General features: G+C 40.3%; 1 protein-coding gene across 2 annotated transcripts in view; it reads right to left on the bottom strand.

Moving 5' to 3' along the window:
* The window catches only part of NALCN (sodium leak channel, non-selective), a 345,519-nt gene that overhangs the window by 188,803 nt on the left and 137,587 nt on the right, over positions 1-19,129 (bottom strand). The window contains exon 12 of one of the 2 annotated variants that reach the window (XM_073348928.1): positions 11,988-12,062. The exons of the other annotated variant lie outside the window; for it this stretch is intronic. Coding sequence (XP_073205029.1) covers positions 11,988-12,062 — 75 coding nt within the window. The remainder of the gene's footprint in view (positions 1-11,987; positions 12,063-19,129) is intronic. 2 annotated transcript variants of the gene reach the window in all.

Below are 19,129 nucleotides of genomic sequence, written 5' to 3' on the forward strand. Positions count from 1 at the left end.
TTTATAAGTTACACCAAGGATCGGCAACCTTTGGCATGTGGCCCAGCAGGGTAAGCCCCCTGGCGGGCCGGGCCGGTTTGTTTACCTGCCGTGTCTGCAAGTTTGGCCGATCGCAGCTCCCACTGGCCACGGTTCGCTGCTTCAGGCCAATGGGGACTGCGGGAAACAGCGGCCAGCACAGCCCTCGGCCTGCGCCGCTTTCTGCAGCCCCCATTGGCCTGGGATGGTGAACCAGGGCCAGTGGGAGCAGCGATCGGCTGAACCTGCAGACATAGCAGGTAAACAAGCCGGCCCGGCCCACCAGGGGGCTTACCCTGCTGGGTCGTGTGCCAAAGGTTGCTGATCCCTGGGTTACACCATGAAATATATCATTTAAAAAAAATATCAAGTAGTATGGCTCAACTGTTAGGAGAGTCACTCATCTTTGTAGAAAGCTTTCATAATTGTGGAAAGAAAATGAATGGCTAAGATAGCAGACTTATGGGGAAAAAAACAATAAATATACAGCACATACACACTCCCAGGTAATTTTTACACTTTACAATTTCTTTACTTAAGTAAATGCTATGTAAGTATATTGTTGTATACTGCATAAATGTGCTAAACTAAACACTGATGATGCTAGCACCTGTAATATATGCTTTCAAGTACCCAGTTTTCAAACTGACTGTAATGGGGTTAGCACCCACCTCTCACAACGTCTCCTGGTTGAAAGCATTTGCCTGCTCCCTCTCAGTTTATGATGATCCCTGTTGGTGGTTTCTCAGGCAGGTTTTCAGTGACTCAGCCCTCCGGCCAAATCATACATACAGTGTGTATTTGAAACAGAACCAACCCTTCCAGGGTATACAATCCAAAATGTACCCAGTTTCCTGCAGCCCATTTTCCTCAGCTCAGTCTTCTAAAACAGTCCAACAGGGCCCATCATGGTACCTTCACTTGGTCCGGCTAGATTATAGGGCTCCTACTCTGGAATTGAGCAGCACCCCGAGGGCTTCTTCCCTGGGGATGCCTTACCTCTACTTGAGTCCTTGATGACTCCAGCCTTCCTGCTAAGCCACCACTTTTGGACTCAGTTCGCTGACCACAGCTCTCCGATGAGTCAGTCCCAGTGCAGCCCCTTTCCCTGGGATGGCACAGTTCTAATTCCCCTCTCCTGCTCTAAATTTCCATGGGCCACTCCCTGTAGCCCATCTTAGTTGAGTCCCAGGAGCCAGGCAGAAGCTCTTTCCTCACCCCCCAGTCCCTACCAGCAGACTGATCTATCCAGCCCTTTTAGCTCTTTCAGCCATCCAAGAGCAGCTCTTGCTCCCCAAGTCCCTGCCAGCAGACTGATCTCACTTTGGCCCTGCAGCTCCTTTTATCTGAACCTGCTGGGGCCTGATTGGCTGCTCCCTTTAGTAGTTGCTGCTGCTGCATCGCGGCCACCTGCTGCTGTTGGCCTGCTACCAACTAGTGGATCACTTGCTCCATTGCCCTTTTCTGAGGCAGGGTGTGGCAGGGTCACGAGACCTCCAGCAGGGAGGGGGCCTCAGGGTCTAGTCCACCCTATCACATTGACATTAACTGGAGACCTGATCCAACTCCCACTGAAGTTAGTGGGTGTCTTTCCACTGATTTAATGGGCTTTGAAACCAGCTCTGTCAGAGCATTTTAGGCCATTTAGACTTCTAAGTACCTGATTTGTGTGTGTAATCGGGCACTTGGACTTCTAAATGAGCTAAGTAACTTGTACATGCTGCTGGTAATTGAAAACAGGAAGAAACACTTTGAAAATCTTGGCAACACTATATAAGATACACAGACACACACAGAGCAAATATTCCTAATTGATTTTTATAACTAATTTTGAGTTAAGGTGAATGGTAAGAAACAAATGAAATAAGCAGTTAAAGTCAGCACTTCATCTGCTCTCCATTCATCAGTTCTCCTTCACAAGCACAGCTACATTTCATACCCGCTGCTCACATACCATATCTCTAACGGTTACCTGAACAACTAATACGCAGTCTTAACGCTCATCATGCTTGCTGGTTAATGTTCATGATTAATAAAGATATGTTATGGCTCTCATAAATTACATACTGTGTGTGTGTGTGTGAGTGAGAGAGAGTGAAACTGAGGTGCAATATCAGATTGCAAATGATGACTGTGAGATGTTTTTGTGGTGTTTAGCAAATGTGATATGAATGGGTCATCTATACCCAGTAGTCATTTTTATGAAGGAACCTTAGAATTGAAAAGTGCATTTATTTATTTTCGCTTTTGTCCTATTTATGGTATAATTTAAGGCTGTCCATTAATTATTCAGAATGAGGGTGTCATCTCTAATGGGCAGAGACATAGTAGTAATTTTGGGGCTTTTTTGAGAAGAACAAGTTTAACTGTATTATCTGGATTTCTAATGTTGAGATTTTTTAAAACTTAATATTCTTGAAAGTTCATATATGCTTTCATTTCACCTTAACCAAGTTATCTGGGAATTATTGTCACCTTCTCCTTCATCTTCCATTCCTACACCTCTGTCTTTTTCATGTCCCTGTCAGGTTGTGTCACTTTCAGCTTAGTTTGTAAGCTCTTCAGGGAAGAGGCCATATTTTCACTTGCAAGGCACCTACTGTGTTTTTAGAAGCTCAAAAAATAATACATAAAATAAGAAAAATGATGATCAAGAGATGAAGGGTTCATGTAGAGTTTATGCACCTGGAAACATTCAGGGCACACCCTGACTGTTGTGTAGGAGCGGTGCACACACTGCTCCGTCCAAGGACATGGACCATGGGACGTCGCTCAAAGGACATGAACCGTGGGAAGCTTCCTTGGACTGGGCTCAAGGCCTGAGAACAAGGATTGTAGTAGATAGAGGCTGGTAAATAAGAATATTAATCAAAGTCATATTATTTCCTTTGTTGATGCCTTTTGCGGTTGGAGTATGTAATGCGCAGGGGAGAGAGAAATAAGAGAGAGGTGGAAAGGCTGACAGGGGCAATCCCGTCAGCAAACCAGCCTGCTTGCTTGCCTAAAGCCGTGTCCTGTCTTGTATTGAACCGCAACAACGAGACATTCTATGATGTTCCAGTACATTGCATTTAAATGATGACACTGGTGTTCCATCTACATTTTAGCTTAATACACTTAATTTGGCCAGAATATCTCAAAGCAGGGGAAGATAGTCTCTTCAAAGCATTGGCACTATGGTTCGCCATCTACATCAGTAGCAACCATGTTCCAGATGCACGGCAGATATCGAAAACAATACTCTTGATGAAGAAAGGTGACCCAGAAGAATTGAGCAACTACCATCCGATCATACTCCTCTCACAAGTGCATAAAGTCTTCACCCGCATCATACTCAATCGGATTAAGAAGGATATTGAAATGTCTGAGAGCAGAGAACAAGCTGGTTTCCAATCTCGGTATTTGACAATTGATCACTCGGTTCAGCACCTCATGGAAAAATGCAAGGAATACAAAGTACCATTGTGCATTGCATTTGTCAGAACAAAAAGACATTCGACTCGATGCAGATTAACACTGTACTCAAAGCACTCAACAAAATCGGAATCGACCTGAAGTACATTGACCAGCTGGAAGAAATTAACTGCAGTTGTTCAACAGAGATAATATTATTCAAGGTCCCCTGCATTATTACTATACGTAGAGGAGTCAGACAAGGCGACACAATCTCACCGAAACTGTTCGCAGCAGTACTGGAGTTGCTGTTCAAGAAATTGAACTGGGAAGAAGGAATCAGAATTGATGGAGAACAGTTAATGCATCTTCTCTTCGCTGATGACTGTGTAATATTGGCATAGGGCACAGCAGAATTGGAGAACAAATTGCAGCAACTGCAAACACTTTTGCATGATATCGGGTTGGAAGTGAATACGTCGAAGACAAAGTGGATGCGGAATGAGCATTGTGCAGCAGGAATCATCACTGTAAATGGGAAAGTAATCGAGGAGGTCCACAAATATATTTATCTGGGTCAGCAGCTGAACAGAGACAATTCATTCAAAGGGGAATGCAGTAGGAGGAGAAAGGCAGAGTAGGCAAGTTTAAACAAAATAAAGATGTCTCTAATGGATGATGAACTGCCCATGAAGAAAAAGAAAAAAACTATTTAACTGCATTGTTCTGCCAGCAATGATATATGGAGCGGAAAGCTGGTCAATGACGAAAGCAGAGGAAGTAAAGTTCACTGTCACCCAGAGAGCAATAGCAAGGTGAATGTGCAAGCTATCGCTCCGTGATCATATACCAAATGAGGCAACCAGCAGGTGTACAGAGGTGACCGATGTAGTGCAGGCAATGTAAGACGCAAAGCGAAGATGGACGGGTCATGTAGTCTGCAGGAAAGACAATAGGTGGACAACACACATCAATGACTGGATCCCTAGAAACCACAAGCGACCACTGGGGAGACTGAAATGCATGGGGCTGATCCCTTAACAAAACTCTTTGGCCACAAATTTAAAGTATATGCTCAGAACAAAACGGAATGGTGTGGCGTCAACTTGCGTTCGTGGAGGGACGGACGAGGACAAGCCAGAAAGGTGACAAAGGTGACACTTAATTAAACGCATATTCAAGATATCACCATAAAAATGAGCAGAGCAAGTCAGTGGCATACGTAGCATATGCCATGTATTTATTTGTCTTCTATACAAAATCCTTACTATGGTATGGAAATAGAAAAAGCCCACATCTTGAAGACTGTACCTATAGGTTAAGAATTTCAAAGCAGTTGGGGGATTTACCCACGTCTTCCACTGAAGGAATTAAAATAATAGGTACAAAAGTATTCTTGGAATTGCTGAAGTACACTGTCTTTAATTGTAAAAACTAGTCAGTGTTATTGTATGAACAGTGTTCAATAATAAACATGAAACAGTGAAAATAAATTTTATGTAGCTATCGGAAATTGACAAAATTCCGTCTTTTAATTGTACTTGTTGCCAGGATAAATAACTCACTGTTTTCCAATAAGCATAATTTCAAAGGTACAAAATGTAAATGTTTTAAATGAAAAACATTTTGGAAAGCACACACACTGCTAGATGATTTGAACCAAATACATATTACATCCATGATGTGTAATGACATGTGGACAACCATTTGTTTTAAGACAGCATAACATTTTTTAATTTTTTTATTTTTATTTTTTGGTATTTGGAACTTTAGGGGTGAAATATTGTCCATTGAAGTCAACGGCAAAACTCCCATTGAGTTCAGCAGGGAAAGGATTTCACCATAGTCTCTTCTCTGCTTCTGTGAGAGGAACGGGAGAAGACATGGTGAAACCAAGAGTGGGAAAAGAGGCAAAACTCTGCCTCTTTCACATGCTCTCCCCATCCCATGTGGATGCCCTTCTGCTGGAGATATATGAAGCTCGGCTACCATAAAACTTTGGAGGTTGGGCTGGGAGCAGTAACTCTCCAAGTGACAATTCCTGTGGACTTCCTATCAGAAATCTGAGCTGGAATTAGTGCTGCAAAAAGTAGCCCACTGGGGTTCTGTGTGAGGGTTCAGCCGCCTGCCCAAAAGTAGCAAACTGCAGGACTGAGGCCTAAATTGGTATGTCAGTGCTTGTTCTGTTCTTTTTTTTTTTTTTCCCATTATTCCCCAAAAAGGGGGAAGAGGTTTGAACATAAAACAGAAAAGTAAGTGGGCTCTTGTATGAGCAAAATATATTTTGAACAAATTGAATTTGATTTTGCCAGTGCGTAAGGTTAATGTGAAGCTAACTTGTATAGTTTAACTTTTTTAAAATAAAAAGACTATTTGAGAGCTCTTTCTATTGTATTGTTCTTATTGCAGTTGTTCTCTTTAAAATATTCACTGTGGGTTGGATTCTGCTACCCTTGAGTAGTACCTTATTCTGCAAATAGCCTCATTGCCATTGGTGGGAGTACCTGGGACCCCAAATCAGCAAAACACATGCTTTAATGGGATTTCAGTCTGCACTTAAGTGCTTTATTGAATTGGAGCCTCGCTGAGTAACATGCTAGGCAACAGTGTGAGGAATGCCTTAAACAGCATTTTGTGTGAAAATAACATACTAAATTATACCCATACACACACACACACACAACAAAACAAAACTATGTTAAGAACATTATTGAGATTGCAAAGTCAAGCAGTCAAAAACTAGGAAATGTCAGAATTCAGGTTGTCAGTGCAACCTAATGCAGTCGCCTTGTGCAGATGAATTATGATACACTCTTTAATTATATTATCACATATTATTTTTTTCCACAGAACCCCTGGTTCATCCAGTGCACAGGACAGATCTGCTCTGGGGATGAAACAGGGTTGTGTACTGATGGAGAGTCCTGTCTGTAAGACCCCAGCTTCACTCATTGCAAAAGTTGGAAGGTGTGCCGTGAATGAGGCAGGGGATTTCAGGAAGAGGAAGGATGGTCTCATGACTAAGGCAAATGAATGCTACTCCGGAGAACTAGATTTTATCCCTGCCTTTGCTGTAGAGTTCTTATGTGATACTAGAAAAGTCACTTACACCAAACTTTTCACAGGTGGTCACTAATTGTGTACTCATTTTATGGGTGCCCAACTTGAGACACTGGGGCTCAATTTGCAGAAGTGCTGAGCACTCATTACTGCAATTGAAGTCAATAGAAGCTATGACTGGATATATAAAGTACTAAATACTAAGTACTCTGGAAAATCAGGTCCTAGGCATCTCAAATCGGGCATCCAAAATTAGTGGATACTTTTGACCTTAATTCTCTGTGCCTCCGTTCTCCACCTGTAAAATGAGGATAATTATACCACTCATCTCACAATGAATTACATGCAAGGTATTCAGATTAGCTTTTGTTTGGTATTTTATAGATTTTTTTTCTCCCTTCACTTTCTCTGCTTAAGAAGGAGGCTTTATTCTTTAAGAATCTTTTCCTGATGTTGATTTTTGTAGATGCCAGATCTGTTATTCCTTATTCAAGGTTGGACACATTTTCTAATAATAGCCATTTTATAAGATTTGAAATTCTATTCAGGTTTCATGACAATTCACATTATAGCTATAAGTGTATAAATTATAAATGTGTTTCGTTAAATGTCACTAGGATGTGTATCCTGGTTAAGAAAATGATTGTACTTCCATATTTAAAGAAATTTATGCCTGACTTGGTTTACAAGAAACAAATCTATTACAAAACGAGCACATGAAACTGAAGAGTAAATGGGTGGGCAAAGTTCAATATTCTTCAAATAAAAATAAAACTTGAGGTGTCATTGTTCTTATAAACTTTTTTTTTTTGCCCTTTAAACTTTTTGAGACCACTATGTTGGAAGAGAGGGATAGCTCAGTGGTTTGAGCTTTGGCCTGCTTAAACCCAGGGTTGTGAGTTCTATCCTTGAGGGGGCCACTTAGGGATATGGGGTAAAAATTGGGGATTGGTCCTGCTTTGAGCCAGGGGGTTAGACTAGATGACCTCCTGAGGTCCCTTCCAACCCTGATATTCTATGATTCTATGAAGATAGAAATAAATGTAATATCAGTCACCTATCTAGGTATCTCTATAGCTGCCATCACTGTAGTATGTCAGCACGTCCCAAGTAAGTGTGAATTTATACTATTCTCACCATTTTTACAGATGGGAACCGAGACATGGAGGGATTAAGGGCCTGAATTGCCGTTCAATGTGTGTTATGGGTTCTCTGAGTATATGAAAAAATCAGACCTTACGTGATCTGCCTAAGGTCATCCAGGCAATCTTTGGCAGAGGACTGCACTCAAACTTCCTGAGTTCTATTCCACTACCTCATGCACAAACCAATCCTGAAAGTGGGTCTTTTACAGATTACCATTGTCAGCATATACTATGATGCGGACTTAATCAGCCTATTTGACCCAGAAGTACAGACCTTTTTTTAAAAAAACATTTCAGTGATTTACGTGGAATTACACTTTCTCCTTTCAAAAAAATGTCTTTGCCTTTAGCTGGCATGATGAAAACATGTGATTTGTGGCTCATTATTGTTATAGCACATTTGAATAGTTTGTTTTATTATTTACTGCCATCTGTACTGCAAAATTGTGTACAACAAAAGATTTTTTTTTTTAAAAGAAAGTGCTACCAAGTACAGGAAAAAGAAACGTTTGGTTTAAAACGCTAAGTAATGGTACAAACATGAGAAACAGGCTGAGCTGCAGTGTTCATATTTACCAAAAAATTCCTGCTCAAACAAAAAGTTTATCTACAAGTACAACAGGGCAGCTGATGGGTATTAGGAACTGATGAAATTACACTCTACCAGAAAGGTATCAGTTGTCAGCTATGCCATAGATACTGCATAGTACCTATGCTGTGGATGACAGAGTCTCAAAGCTGACTGAAGTACTGCAGATGCAATACAATTTGCGATCACTGGAGTAGCTCTGGTAGAGAAAGACCTCCTAAAGCTGCTCCAGCACCACAAAGCAGCAGAGGGAGCAGTCACACCAGGAAATTGAGAGTTTTGCAGGAGTCGTTAAGATTAGTCCCACGGAGGCAAGGTATGGGACTCTCTACTCGTCACAGTTACAGTTCCTTCCTTCTCCAGATCCAGCAGGGTGGTGTGTGTAAGTTCTGCCTGGGCAGAGGAAACTGGGTGGTGAGGGAGAGAGGGGTCTGAAAGGTGGAGTTTGAGCCATGGGAAATAGGAGTCAGGAGCAGAGGGAAGGGTTCTCAGCCTCAGATAAGAGAAATAGGGCTGGAGGTGGAAGGTTAAGAGTCTGGGGAAGGGATTAGAGTTGGACATCTGAGCTACCCCAGTTCTTAGTCTGGAAAGGGGAAGTTTTTGAGCTAAGATGGTGCTGAGGTTTGAGCCTAAGAGGTGCTAGTGGGAGGTGATTTCTGAATGCAAGAGGGTTGGGGTGGAGGGAAGGAGCTAAGGAGCTATAGTGCGGGTGATTTTGAGCCAGGAGGATAACAGGCCAGGTTGGTAAAGTTCACTGTGGCTGAATGGAGCGTGAGGGGCGCGAATGGGATGCATTAATGAGTGATGGTGTGAGTGTGGGTGAACGAGTGGGGTAGGAAAATGAACACATCTGGGTGAGTATACGAGGGAGCGTAGGGGAGATAGGAGGCAAAAAGCTAGATGGGGTGGGGGTGGAGAGAGAGACAAGAGGCCATGACTGGGGAAAAAAACAATCAAGCAGATGCAGAGAAAGGAGATCATATTTCTCTCCACTACACCCTTTACTGTAACATGCCCTGGTTTTTATCCTGAAAGGGGATAAACTTCCCTGTGAATCTTCCCCATTCCCACCAAAACCTTAGTGTCCCACTTTCTCATTTTGAAAATCTTGGCAACCTGTAGGAAATGGAGGCAAAGGAGAGAGTGGGGGGAGGCTCAGGTACCATTAGCTCTGCCACCTACATTGATTGAGCTCTAGCTGCCACAGTAACAAAAAATACCTTCTGCATCCAAGTTGCCTAATATAACTGCTTGTCTAATTCTTTGCTTTTTATACTCCCGACGCTGCAGAAAAGGAAACAACTAATACAAATCCTGAACACAATACAATTAGCAAATTGCCCAGTTACGGATTAAGCACCCCAGTGGCATTACTGACAAAAGAATATGTTGCAGAACCCAACGTGTGCAGGAGCTAGCTTTATTCAGTACCATTCGGATCTTGTGCACTTTGGTGCTCAAAAGACGAGGTGGAGATTAAATGAACAAACACTGACTCTGGGGAGCAATTAAGAGGAATTCTAAAGCACTGTAGTGTAAACATGAAATATCAGGTAAGCACCAGATTGTGTGTGTGTCAGCTCTGTGTCATATTTATCTTTCTAATCATAGAAGTTAGAAAAGGAAAATGTCTATTATCTCCTGCATTGCATCCTTGTCAATGCATGATTATTCCTTACAGTACATTTTCAAGTGTTTTGTACTATCCAGTTTGTAAAGGCTCACATGATGGTAAGTAAGGGAGCTGCAACCCTTCCCTACAGAGACTATTCCAAAGCCTAACACATCCCAACGGCAGCCTAAATGTTCCCTTTTTCAATTGTATCCCATTGCTCTTGATTACACCCCCTCTGTACTACCCATACTAGCTTCCATCCTTAGTATTTACACCCTTTATATAGTCAGAATTCGTACACAGGAATTTTGATTTCTCATCTTTATACACAGTACCAACAAGCCTTCTCTACAGGTTTGTGATAGGAAAGAATTTGGTAAAGTTTTCAGCAATAATCCGGGAATTAAGTGAAAGTTTTCAAAGACAGGAGAACTGGAAAGAATTTGGTAAAAGGTTTTCAGCAGGAATCTGGGAATTAAGTGAGAGTTTTTAAAAGACAGAAGAACTGTGAACATTGGCCAAAATTCCACCTTAACTGTCAGGAAGCCAAACTCCACTATCTTTAGTAAGGTTGAAGCACTTATAGTGAGGGTTGAATTTGGTCCATTATTTGTAAGCTTTGAGACAGTCAAGATTGTAACAGAAAGAATTAAAAGGAGTGAACAACAACAAAAAAAGGCTTAAAACCAAAGCTATGCAAAATATTCTCAAATCAGGCTTCGGGTTAGAAGCATATCTCAGCCTCTGCTTGAGAATGGTTGCAAACATGAGCTGAGTTTGTTTAACAGATCAGAAGCCAGTAAACATCCTCCCTTGCACCCATCTCCCCCTTCCCTCCTCTACATCGACAGCTCTCGTCTTCCCTCCAACTAGCTACACAATCCCTCTCTCCAGAGATCTGAGATAAAAGTGGGCAGGGAGGGAGCAGGCTGGTATGGTAGAGAGGGGACCTTGTAAGGGGACAGTGGAATGGCCCACTATGAGGGATTATGCTTAGAGGTTTGAAATGATTAAACTACAACCTCAAAGTGAGGCTGCAGTAGCTGGCTTGAGTCTAAATCCAGCCACAGTGCATAGTTTAGTGCAAGACCCTCTTCATAAACCAATCCCTTCAAGGTTCACGGAGCCTTAAGTGAGAGAGAATAAAAAAAAACTAATCTAAAGTCTGCTTCTGAAAGTACTTGAGTAACTACACTTCAGTGAGTAGTCCACTTGAAGTCAATGAAGTCACTGCATTAATAACCTGATTTTCCAAGGTACAGGGCAACTTCAGCTCTCATTGACCTCACTGAGATTGATGGGTGCTATGTACTTCTGAAAAATCAGATCACAGGTGTTTGCAAAAATCAGGGCATCAGGCCTTTTGGAGGTTAGACTGAAGCACAATGGAGGTACAGACTTTCTGACTCTCCTTCAATATGAGTTAAAGGCATTCGAGTTAGTGCCGGAGAAGACCAAGAAAGTAAAAGAAAAAAAATCTTTTTCCTCTCAGAAATATTTTTTCCTGTCAGATATATTTGCGGTGGAGAAATCCTCGTCTGAATACATCATATTCACTTAAGAGATCTTAAGGGTTCTCTGTAAAAAAGTTGTAAAGAGTGTGTGTCCTAACTGCTTTCACTTTAAACACCAACAGGATGCCAGAGGCATCAACAATATTCCAAAATACTTTAAAATCATTATTTAACTTTATGACTCATCTGAACCAATATTATTGGCTAGTGGCTAGTAAAGCTGTAACACTGGATCTATTTTTAGCACTACTGTAAAAAAAGATGCCTTTGTTGGTGTCAAGGTTCCTTCCCCACTCTGAACTCTAGGGTACAGATATGGGGACCTGCATGAAAAACCCCCTAAACTTATTTTTACCAGCTTAGGTTAAAACTTCCCCAAGGTACAAACTATTTTACCTTTTGTCCATGGACTTTATTGCTGCCACCACCAAGCACCTAACAAAAATAACAGGGAAAGAGCCCACTTGGAAACGTCTTTCCCGCCAAAATCCCCCCAAGCCCTACACCCCCTTTCCTGGGGAAGCCTTGATAAAAATCCTCACCAATTTGCATAGGTGAACACAGACCCAAACCCTTGGATCTTAAGAACAATGAAAAAGCAATCAGTTTCTGAAAAGAAGAATTTTAATAGAAGAAAAAGTAAAAAGAATCACCTCTGTAAAATCAGGATGGTAAATACCTTGCAGGGTAATTAGATTCAAAACATAGAGAATCCCTCTAGGTAAAACCTTAAGTTACAAAAAGACAAAAAAACAGGAATATACATTCCATTCAGCACAACTTATTTTATCAGCCATTTAAACAAAACAGAATCTAACGCATATCTAACTAGATTGCTTATTAACTCTTTACAGGAGTTCTGACCTGCATTCCTGCTCTGGTCCTGGCAAAAGCAACATACAGACAGAGAGAACCCTTTGCTTCCTACCCCTCCAGCTTTAAAAGTATCTTGTCTCCTCACTGGTCATTTTGGTCAGGTGCCAGCGAGGTTATCTTAGCTTCTTAACCCTTTACAGGTGAAAGGGTTTTTCCTCTGGCCAGGAGGGATTTAAAGGTGTTTACCCTTCGCTTTATATTTATGACAGTTGGGGAAACACTTTTTTAAAAATATGGGAAATGGGGGCAGAGGGAAACTAAAAAAAAGGGGAAATGCTAGTTTTATTCTAAAGCTTTGCAGTTCTTTGCCCAGACTTGTCATCAGAGCTACAGCACTAAGCAAGTCCTGCTGTTGCTGCTTCAAATACTTTGACTGCTGTAATTATGCTAAACACACACACACACAAAAAAAACCACCCGACAATTTAAATACCTGTTTTCAGCTTGATGGGATTTGAAACACTGGACATATTTAACCCCAGAAATTGAGTTTTCTAAAGGAAACTCAGCTGAACCTTAATTTTAGTAGCATTATTGAATACTTCAACATTGGTGTGCCCTCAAAATAGTCTGTAAATACAAATTACAGGACAAGTTCTAGCGAATGTCCATCAATGAACAGATTCTAAAACCAAAAAGGTTCACCCAGCCTATGCAAATAATAGTAAAAAAGCCAAATAAATCTGCAACAAACCCAATCTTTTGGATAGAATATAATAGCTTGACGTATTTAGAATGTACCTTTCCTCTGATGGATTTGATAGTATTAACTAAATTACTTGATTGTTATGCTGGCAGAATTGTGGGGAAAATGAGGGAAAATTCAGGGACCTAGTGGGACTGTAAACATCAGCCAAAGATCCAGAAAGTTTGATAGGCTAGGACTAACATTTATATATTTTAGCCACCACAAATAAACCCCAGAGAATGTCACACAAACCCCATCCTACCAAGTCACCTTCTAAATCTAAACATTGCAGTTTTGGGGTCAGTGGGGGCTGAGGAGATGGCAAAGGCTCAAACTTTCATTCCCATTCTTTAGTGGGGCCTGTCCTCATTCTGTCCATGCCCAATCCTATTAGAATCTTCAGGGGGACAGGTGAATAGGTTGATGTAGGAGGTTGCTGCAGTTGAGAGCAAGTATTCTTCCTTTTTTGCCTCTTACAGGCGAGGCGGTGAAGACCATTTTTTGATCACTCCCCTCAAAGAAACTCTTGATGAAATCAGGGAGGAAGAAATAACCACGTAGTGCCTCAGAAGCTCCCAAAGGAAGCAGGGCTGTGAAGCACAGGCATCAGAGCCTAGGAAATTTTGAATATATGACTAGGAGCATGTATTGGTGAATAATATGCCTCTCCTGGAAGGAGCATTGCTCCAGGCTTTCTATTCAGTTCTTTCCTTCTCCAGTTTGCAAGCCAAATTTCAAGTTGAATCACGACCTTCTATGTCCCAGTGAGAAGTGGATTCCTAGGGTACTCATCAATCTTTCTGATCCAGGTCAACAGGGAGTTTCCAGTCCACTCCTTGGGCCTTGGACCATCAAGGAAGGTGTGCCAAGTCCTGTCCTTGGCTTCTGTCAGCCAAGGAGGGAGGGATGTCTAATCTGAGCAGACCATAGACCTGTTGACTTCTTGAAGGTGAAATTCTTGTAAACACAATGTCAATGCCCCACTGAAATGACTTCTTCTTTAGGTGCACATGTGTTAATACTGCACTGGAGAAGCAGAATCATAAAAGTGATGGCAGAACAGTATAAAGTCATTGAGGCCATTTTCCTGCAAATGCAAGATGGTTACCCATTGGACATTTTCTGGAGCTGTGTTTTGTTCAGTCTGATTGTAAGAATCGCAGGTGATGAGTCTTCCACAAAATCCACTGGGATACTATTGCACAGCTAACAAATCTCACAGTCAGACAGATTTTCCTGATACTCAACAGAAATTCTTCCCCGCTCAGTTTCCCGTCACTCCTAGTTATATACATGTATGCTACAATAAAATAAATAAATAAATCTTCTCCATCCTTGGTGTTTTATACTCTTCAAATATTTGTAAACTGTTATCTCTCCCATCTCCTTAGTTTTTGATAAACCAAGGTATACATATTGTGGTGGTGCCTTTGTGCCACCAAAGTCAAGCTTGTGATCAGTTTTGCAATTAATGTTCTTTCACGCTCTTTGTTTTATATGAAAATCCATGTATATCTATTCCAAATTTTCAGCACATAATCTCTGGGCAAAGCTTCAGCTTTCCAAGGAGCTTCAAGAAAATCAGCTAATTAGTTTCTGACTTCTAAGCAACTAAAAATTTCTTTCCCTCCCCACAAAAATTCACATTTTGAGTATCATGATTGCTTTGGGCCCTTCTAGATTAAAAGCTACACACTTTAGAACTTGAAAACATTGTTCATTTTGAGAGTTTGGTTGGGTCTCTTGGGTTATGGAATTATTTTGTTAATGAATAAAAAGAAAAAAATCTTAGGATTTTATGTTATAACTATTGGTTCATATTTAGCTGAGGAAAACAAAGGTTTGCATCATGCTGAGCCAGCCTTCCAGTAGCCAATTCCCCAAGTATGAATTACAGTGTAGAGCAGAGCAGTGCAGAACAGCTAGTTTGGGAGAAATCTGGCTGTTGATGCTGGTGGGCAGTTTGGGTAAGGGCATGCTGCCAGGATGCCATCCCCACTGGGGCAGCGTTAAGGTAGAAATATGTTGTCTATATGCTGGTTGTTGTAGTGGTCACATGTGCATCTTTGGATGGAGGAGTAAAAGGTATATCATGTTAGATACCATGACTTTTCATTTCCTTGCTTTTGTGGGTTTGTGTTAGGTATGTCAGGTGTAGAGCAACTTTTCATTCATGCGGCATGAAGGGGGTTTGGGCACTAATTTCTTACAATCAGGGCCTCTCTATACTGAAGAGTGGACAAACACAAAGTAAGAGACATCCCCTGACACAAACAGCTCTTTTAGCCTCTTCCCTTATGGTAAGTTGATCCTTCGAGACCTCTGATTATTTTCATTGCTCAGTACTGAATTTCTTCTAATTTTCTCTAAGGGAAACATAAAGCGCTCTCTCCCACCCACAAAGCCATTGTAGAAAAAGAGGTCAGGATGCTCCCATATCAGGAAGCAAAGGAGAAAATTAACCAATTGACTGCCTCACTGTCACAGAAGGCCTATTCTACCTAATAGAGACTAACTTTTCATTTCTCTCTCTTTCCCCCACCCGATTCTAACAATTATGCCAGGCAACGGAATCCCCCCACCCCACCCAAAAAAACCCACCACATACACATACACCTCACCATTCTGCAGCATCGCTGCTATTACAGCCTTAGGGTGAGAATTACTTCTACTCTGGCTGCATTTCCCCTTCCCACAATCCCATCCAGGAAGAAAAAATGGCTGGTGTTTCCATTTTTCAAAATATTCATCAAATGCTTCCCATAATATCCAGCACTGCAACTGCAGATAGGGAGTTTGTGTGGAGCTGGCTTATGAGGTGCCAAAATCTTATCATCTACACTGGTTCCTCTGGTGAGAAAGCACTCAGTTTCCCCACAGACACAGTCCCCTTCCATCTCACTTTTTCTCCACTGCTCTCTATATTTACTTTTTTGAAATATGCGTACGAATATATTAATCATAATTAGTTTATATCTATCTATCTACATGCACACACACACCCTCAGTCTCTGAAGTAAAAACCCACATTTTTTTGAGTCCCACTTCTTGCCCTAGTAAATCAGCTACATACTACAGAAACAAAAATTGCATTAACTCATGTGAAATGATGCAACCTCTATCCATGCCTAGGAGTTTAGAATAAGATTAGAATACAGGAAAATGAAGCTTGTTTTAAACTAACACCCTTGAATTTTAGGATTTGTGAAACTATGCAAACTGCTTCTGATGAAACTAGTCAACCCATTCAAGTCAAACTTACAGTACAGTCAGCTGTAACAGTTTTTTTCTCTCACCCCCATGAGGGGGCTTTTAAAAATACTCATTAATGTTATTTGAAAGAAATAACATATATTTATAAACTTCGACTATACACTGTATTTACTCTCTGTCTGGTGTTATAGAGGGATCTCGTACACTCTTTGGGCACTGAATGAGATCATTTTAGAGAGTTAGACAGGGACAGTCAGAGGAGTCCTTAAAAATATATTGGAAGGTACTGAAACCCAATTAAGTAAGTTGGGCCTGATTCTCTTCTCAGGAGTAATTCTTTATAAAACTGTTTAAAGCCAGTGTAAGTGAGAATAGAATGTGGTATAATGGCGTAAAACTTCTAGAGGGACTCTTGAGTTACATAGGTGTAAATGAGATTAGCACTAGGGCCACTGTTCTAATTTAACAATAAGCATTTGCTCTAAAAAGGAAAGAGGGAAAAAAAAACATTTTATACTCCATACTATTACTGCTGTAATCAAATTCCCTAAATACTGTCTGGTCCTCTGTGTGTCACTTTGGACTGGAAATCATCTCTCTCTTGTTTACTATATCCCTCATGATGCAGCTAAAATAATCTCCTATTCCTGTGATTCTGCTCATGTTCTCTTTACCCTTTGCTGGTTTCCGGTCTTTCCTCATCAAGCATAAGCTCCTTGCCCTCATTTTCAAGGTACTACACAATTCTTTAATAAGTAAACATATACACAATATAACAATATTACACAGCACAAGATAACAACTCTTTTGGAAAAAGCTGTTATTAGAATGTTGATGTCTCCTTTGCTCTGATTGGTCAGAAGTGTTTCAGAGTTTTCTAATTCTTGTGATCCCATTTTTACTTTCAAGTGATAACCTATGATGGCCTATACTTTAATTTTGTGGTACCCATATCACATAGATTGAGACCAAAATGGTTAAAAGTTAATAGAATATTTTAAAAATAAATCAATTTGAAAAAAGTGTTTAAGATCGCAGTTCATTAACAGGACACAGATGTAAATAAATTTCATAAATATGTAAATTTCAAAATAAAACAGATAAAGATAATTTCCTTCTATGCAGACATGCTACAACACCAGTTCATGTCTCTGTTTTTACCTGAAAACTCTGATGACATTACTAATATATAATGCCATATGCTGCAAGGAATGAAGATCCTTGCACTGATATAGGTGTTAGTAAAGTGATTAGTGGTTAGAAGGAAGACACAGGCAGGTTAAAGCTTGTCAATTCATCTTTAAGCCACCAAGAACGTTCTACACATGTACCAGAGAAGGAAAGCATCTTTGGTGATAGAAAGACAAAAAGAAGGAAGGACTAATAAAAGTCAATCCCCTTATATTCCCATTCTTTAGGATTCTTAACAGACAATAAAAAATACAAGGTGTCTTTAACAGGGGGATTAAAAGATTAAACCATTTCCAGCAGAGTTTGAAAAAAAGATTTTTCTGGTGCCTCATGTTCAGCCTTTTGGTATCCATGAGACTGAGAACTTCCCAGTATGTTGGTAGGTGTAATTCATGGTAGGCAAGAAGTTATAATAAACCTACATCTATTAAAACAGTATCAACAACAACAGCAAAATAATTTGGGAAAGTGGGTTCCTCAGCATGCATTTATGACAAATGATTCATGTTGAAATGGAACTCATAACAATTATTTTTCTGGGACAAAAAAAAAATCAGTGTTTGTAATCAATGCCATTCATAGGAAACAATGAAAATAAGTAACTAGGGACCACAGGTTATCTTTTGGGACAATGAAAAGAAAAATGCAATAAAAAGTTATTATATAGAAGTGAAGCCTGACTATAGTTAATGTTGCAACAATGGTGTCATTTTAGAGGGTTATTTTAGGGTTATTTGCAAGTCAAAAGCAAAACCCCAAATGCTAGTAATTATGGGGGATTATGTCTCATTGGCAATTTCTATCCATTCTGAAAATCTTGAGAAAATTGACTAGGGAGTTTCTGAGATTAAAAGCTCCACCAAAAACACAGAATCCTTGGCCTACCTTTAGTGCTTTATTCTTACACACTTCTGTCCTTTCACTAAGTAACTCAGTGGGCCAAGAACTTTCTTTATCTTCCCTATGTTCCTCTATTTAGAGACAGTTATTTGGCTATTTATGTGATCTCTACCCCTAATACCTGACCGCCTCATGGTTATTAATAGATTGTATTCTCATGGGACCTACGTGACGTTGGGAAGAATTTCCCCATTTACAGATTACCTGATTTATCCAGAATCTACAGGAAATTTATGGCTGATTGAGGAATTGAACCCAGGTCTCCTGAGGCCCAGTCTAGCACCCCATCCCTTGGACCATTCCCTCCTCTCTGAGACAAAGTGCAATTTGTTGAGGAGATAAATCCTAAATTCTTGATTCTCTAGTCTGTAAACTATTTGCTGCTTGAATACAAAAACTGTCAGAATGTAAATATATCAGTGAATGAATAAATGGAATTTCATCAAAACACAGTCTTAACTGTTGAAAGAGTACCATATTCTTTGTGTTTACAGTAATAATATTTAAAGAGCCCAGAGAAGAATTAAGAAAACCTAACAAAATCTTTGTTAAGAAATTTAATTCAAATTGTAAAAAAAATCTTCACTAACCTTTCCCAAGAACTCTACCCCTATCCGTATACTGAGTGACAACACACTTAGCCAATAAATGTCAAGATAGAAATATTATATATTCAGAAGAATCCTCATTGGCTGAAAATATCCTAAGGGATGGACACTTACCTATCAGTCCCTGAAAGATTATTAATCCTTTCATGGGTGTTTTATATACACATCATTTTATATGTCTCTTAAGAAACATGGAAAAAACCCCTAACAAAACCAAATAAACAACAAACACATCTCTCATTAAGAACTCCAGACTCAGTGAATGCATTGAATATATTGGAAAAGTTGCGGCAACCTTTAGATGCGTGACCTATTTAAA

Source organism: Lepidochelys kempii, chromosome 1, assembly GCF_965140265.1.
Source record: "Lepidochelys kempii isolate rLepKem1 chromosome 1, rLepKem1.hap2, whole genome shotgun sequence".
Lineage (NCBI taxonomy): Eukaryota > Metazoa > Chordata > Testudines > Cheloniidae > Lepidochelys > Lepidochelys kempii.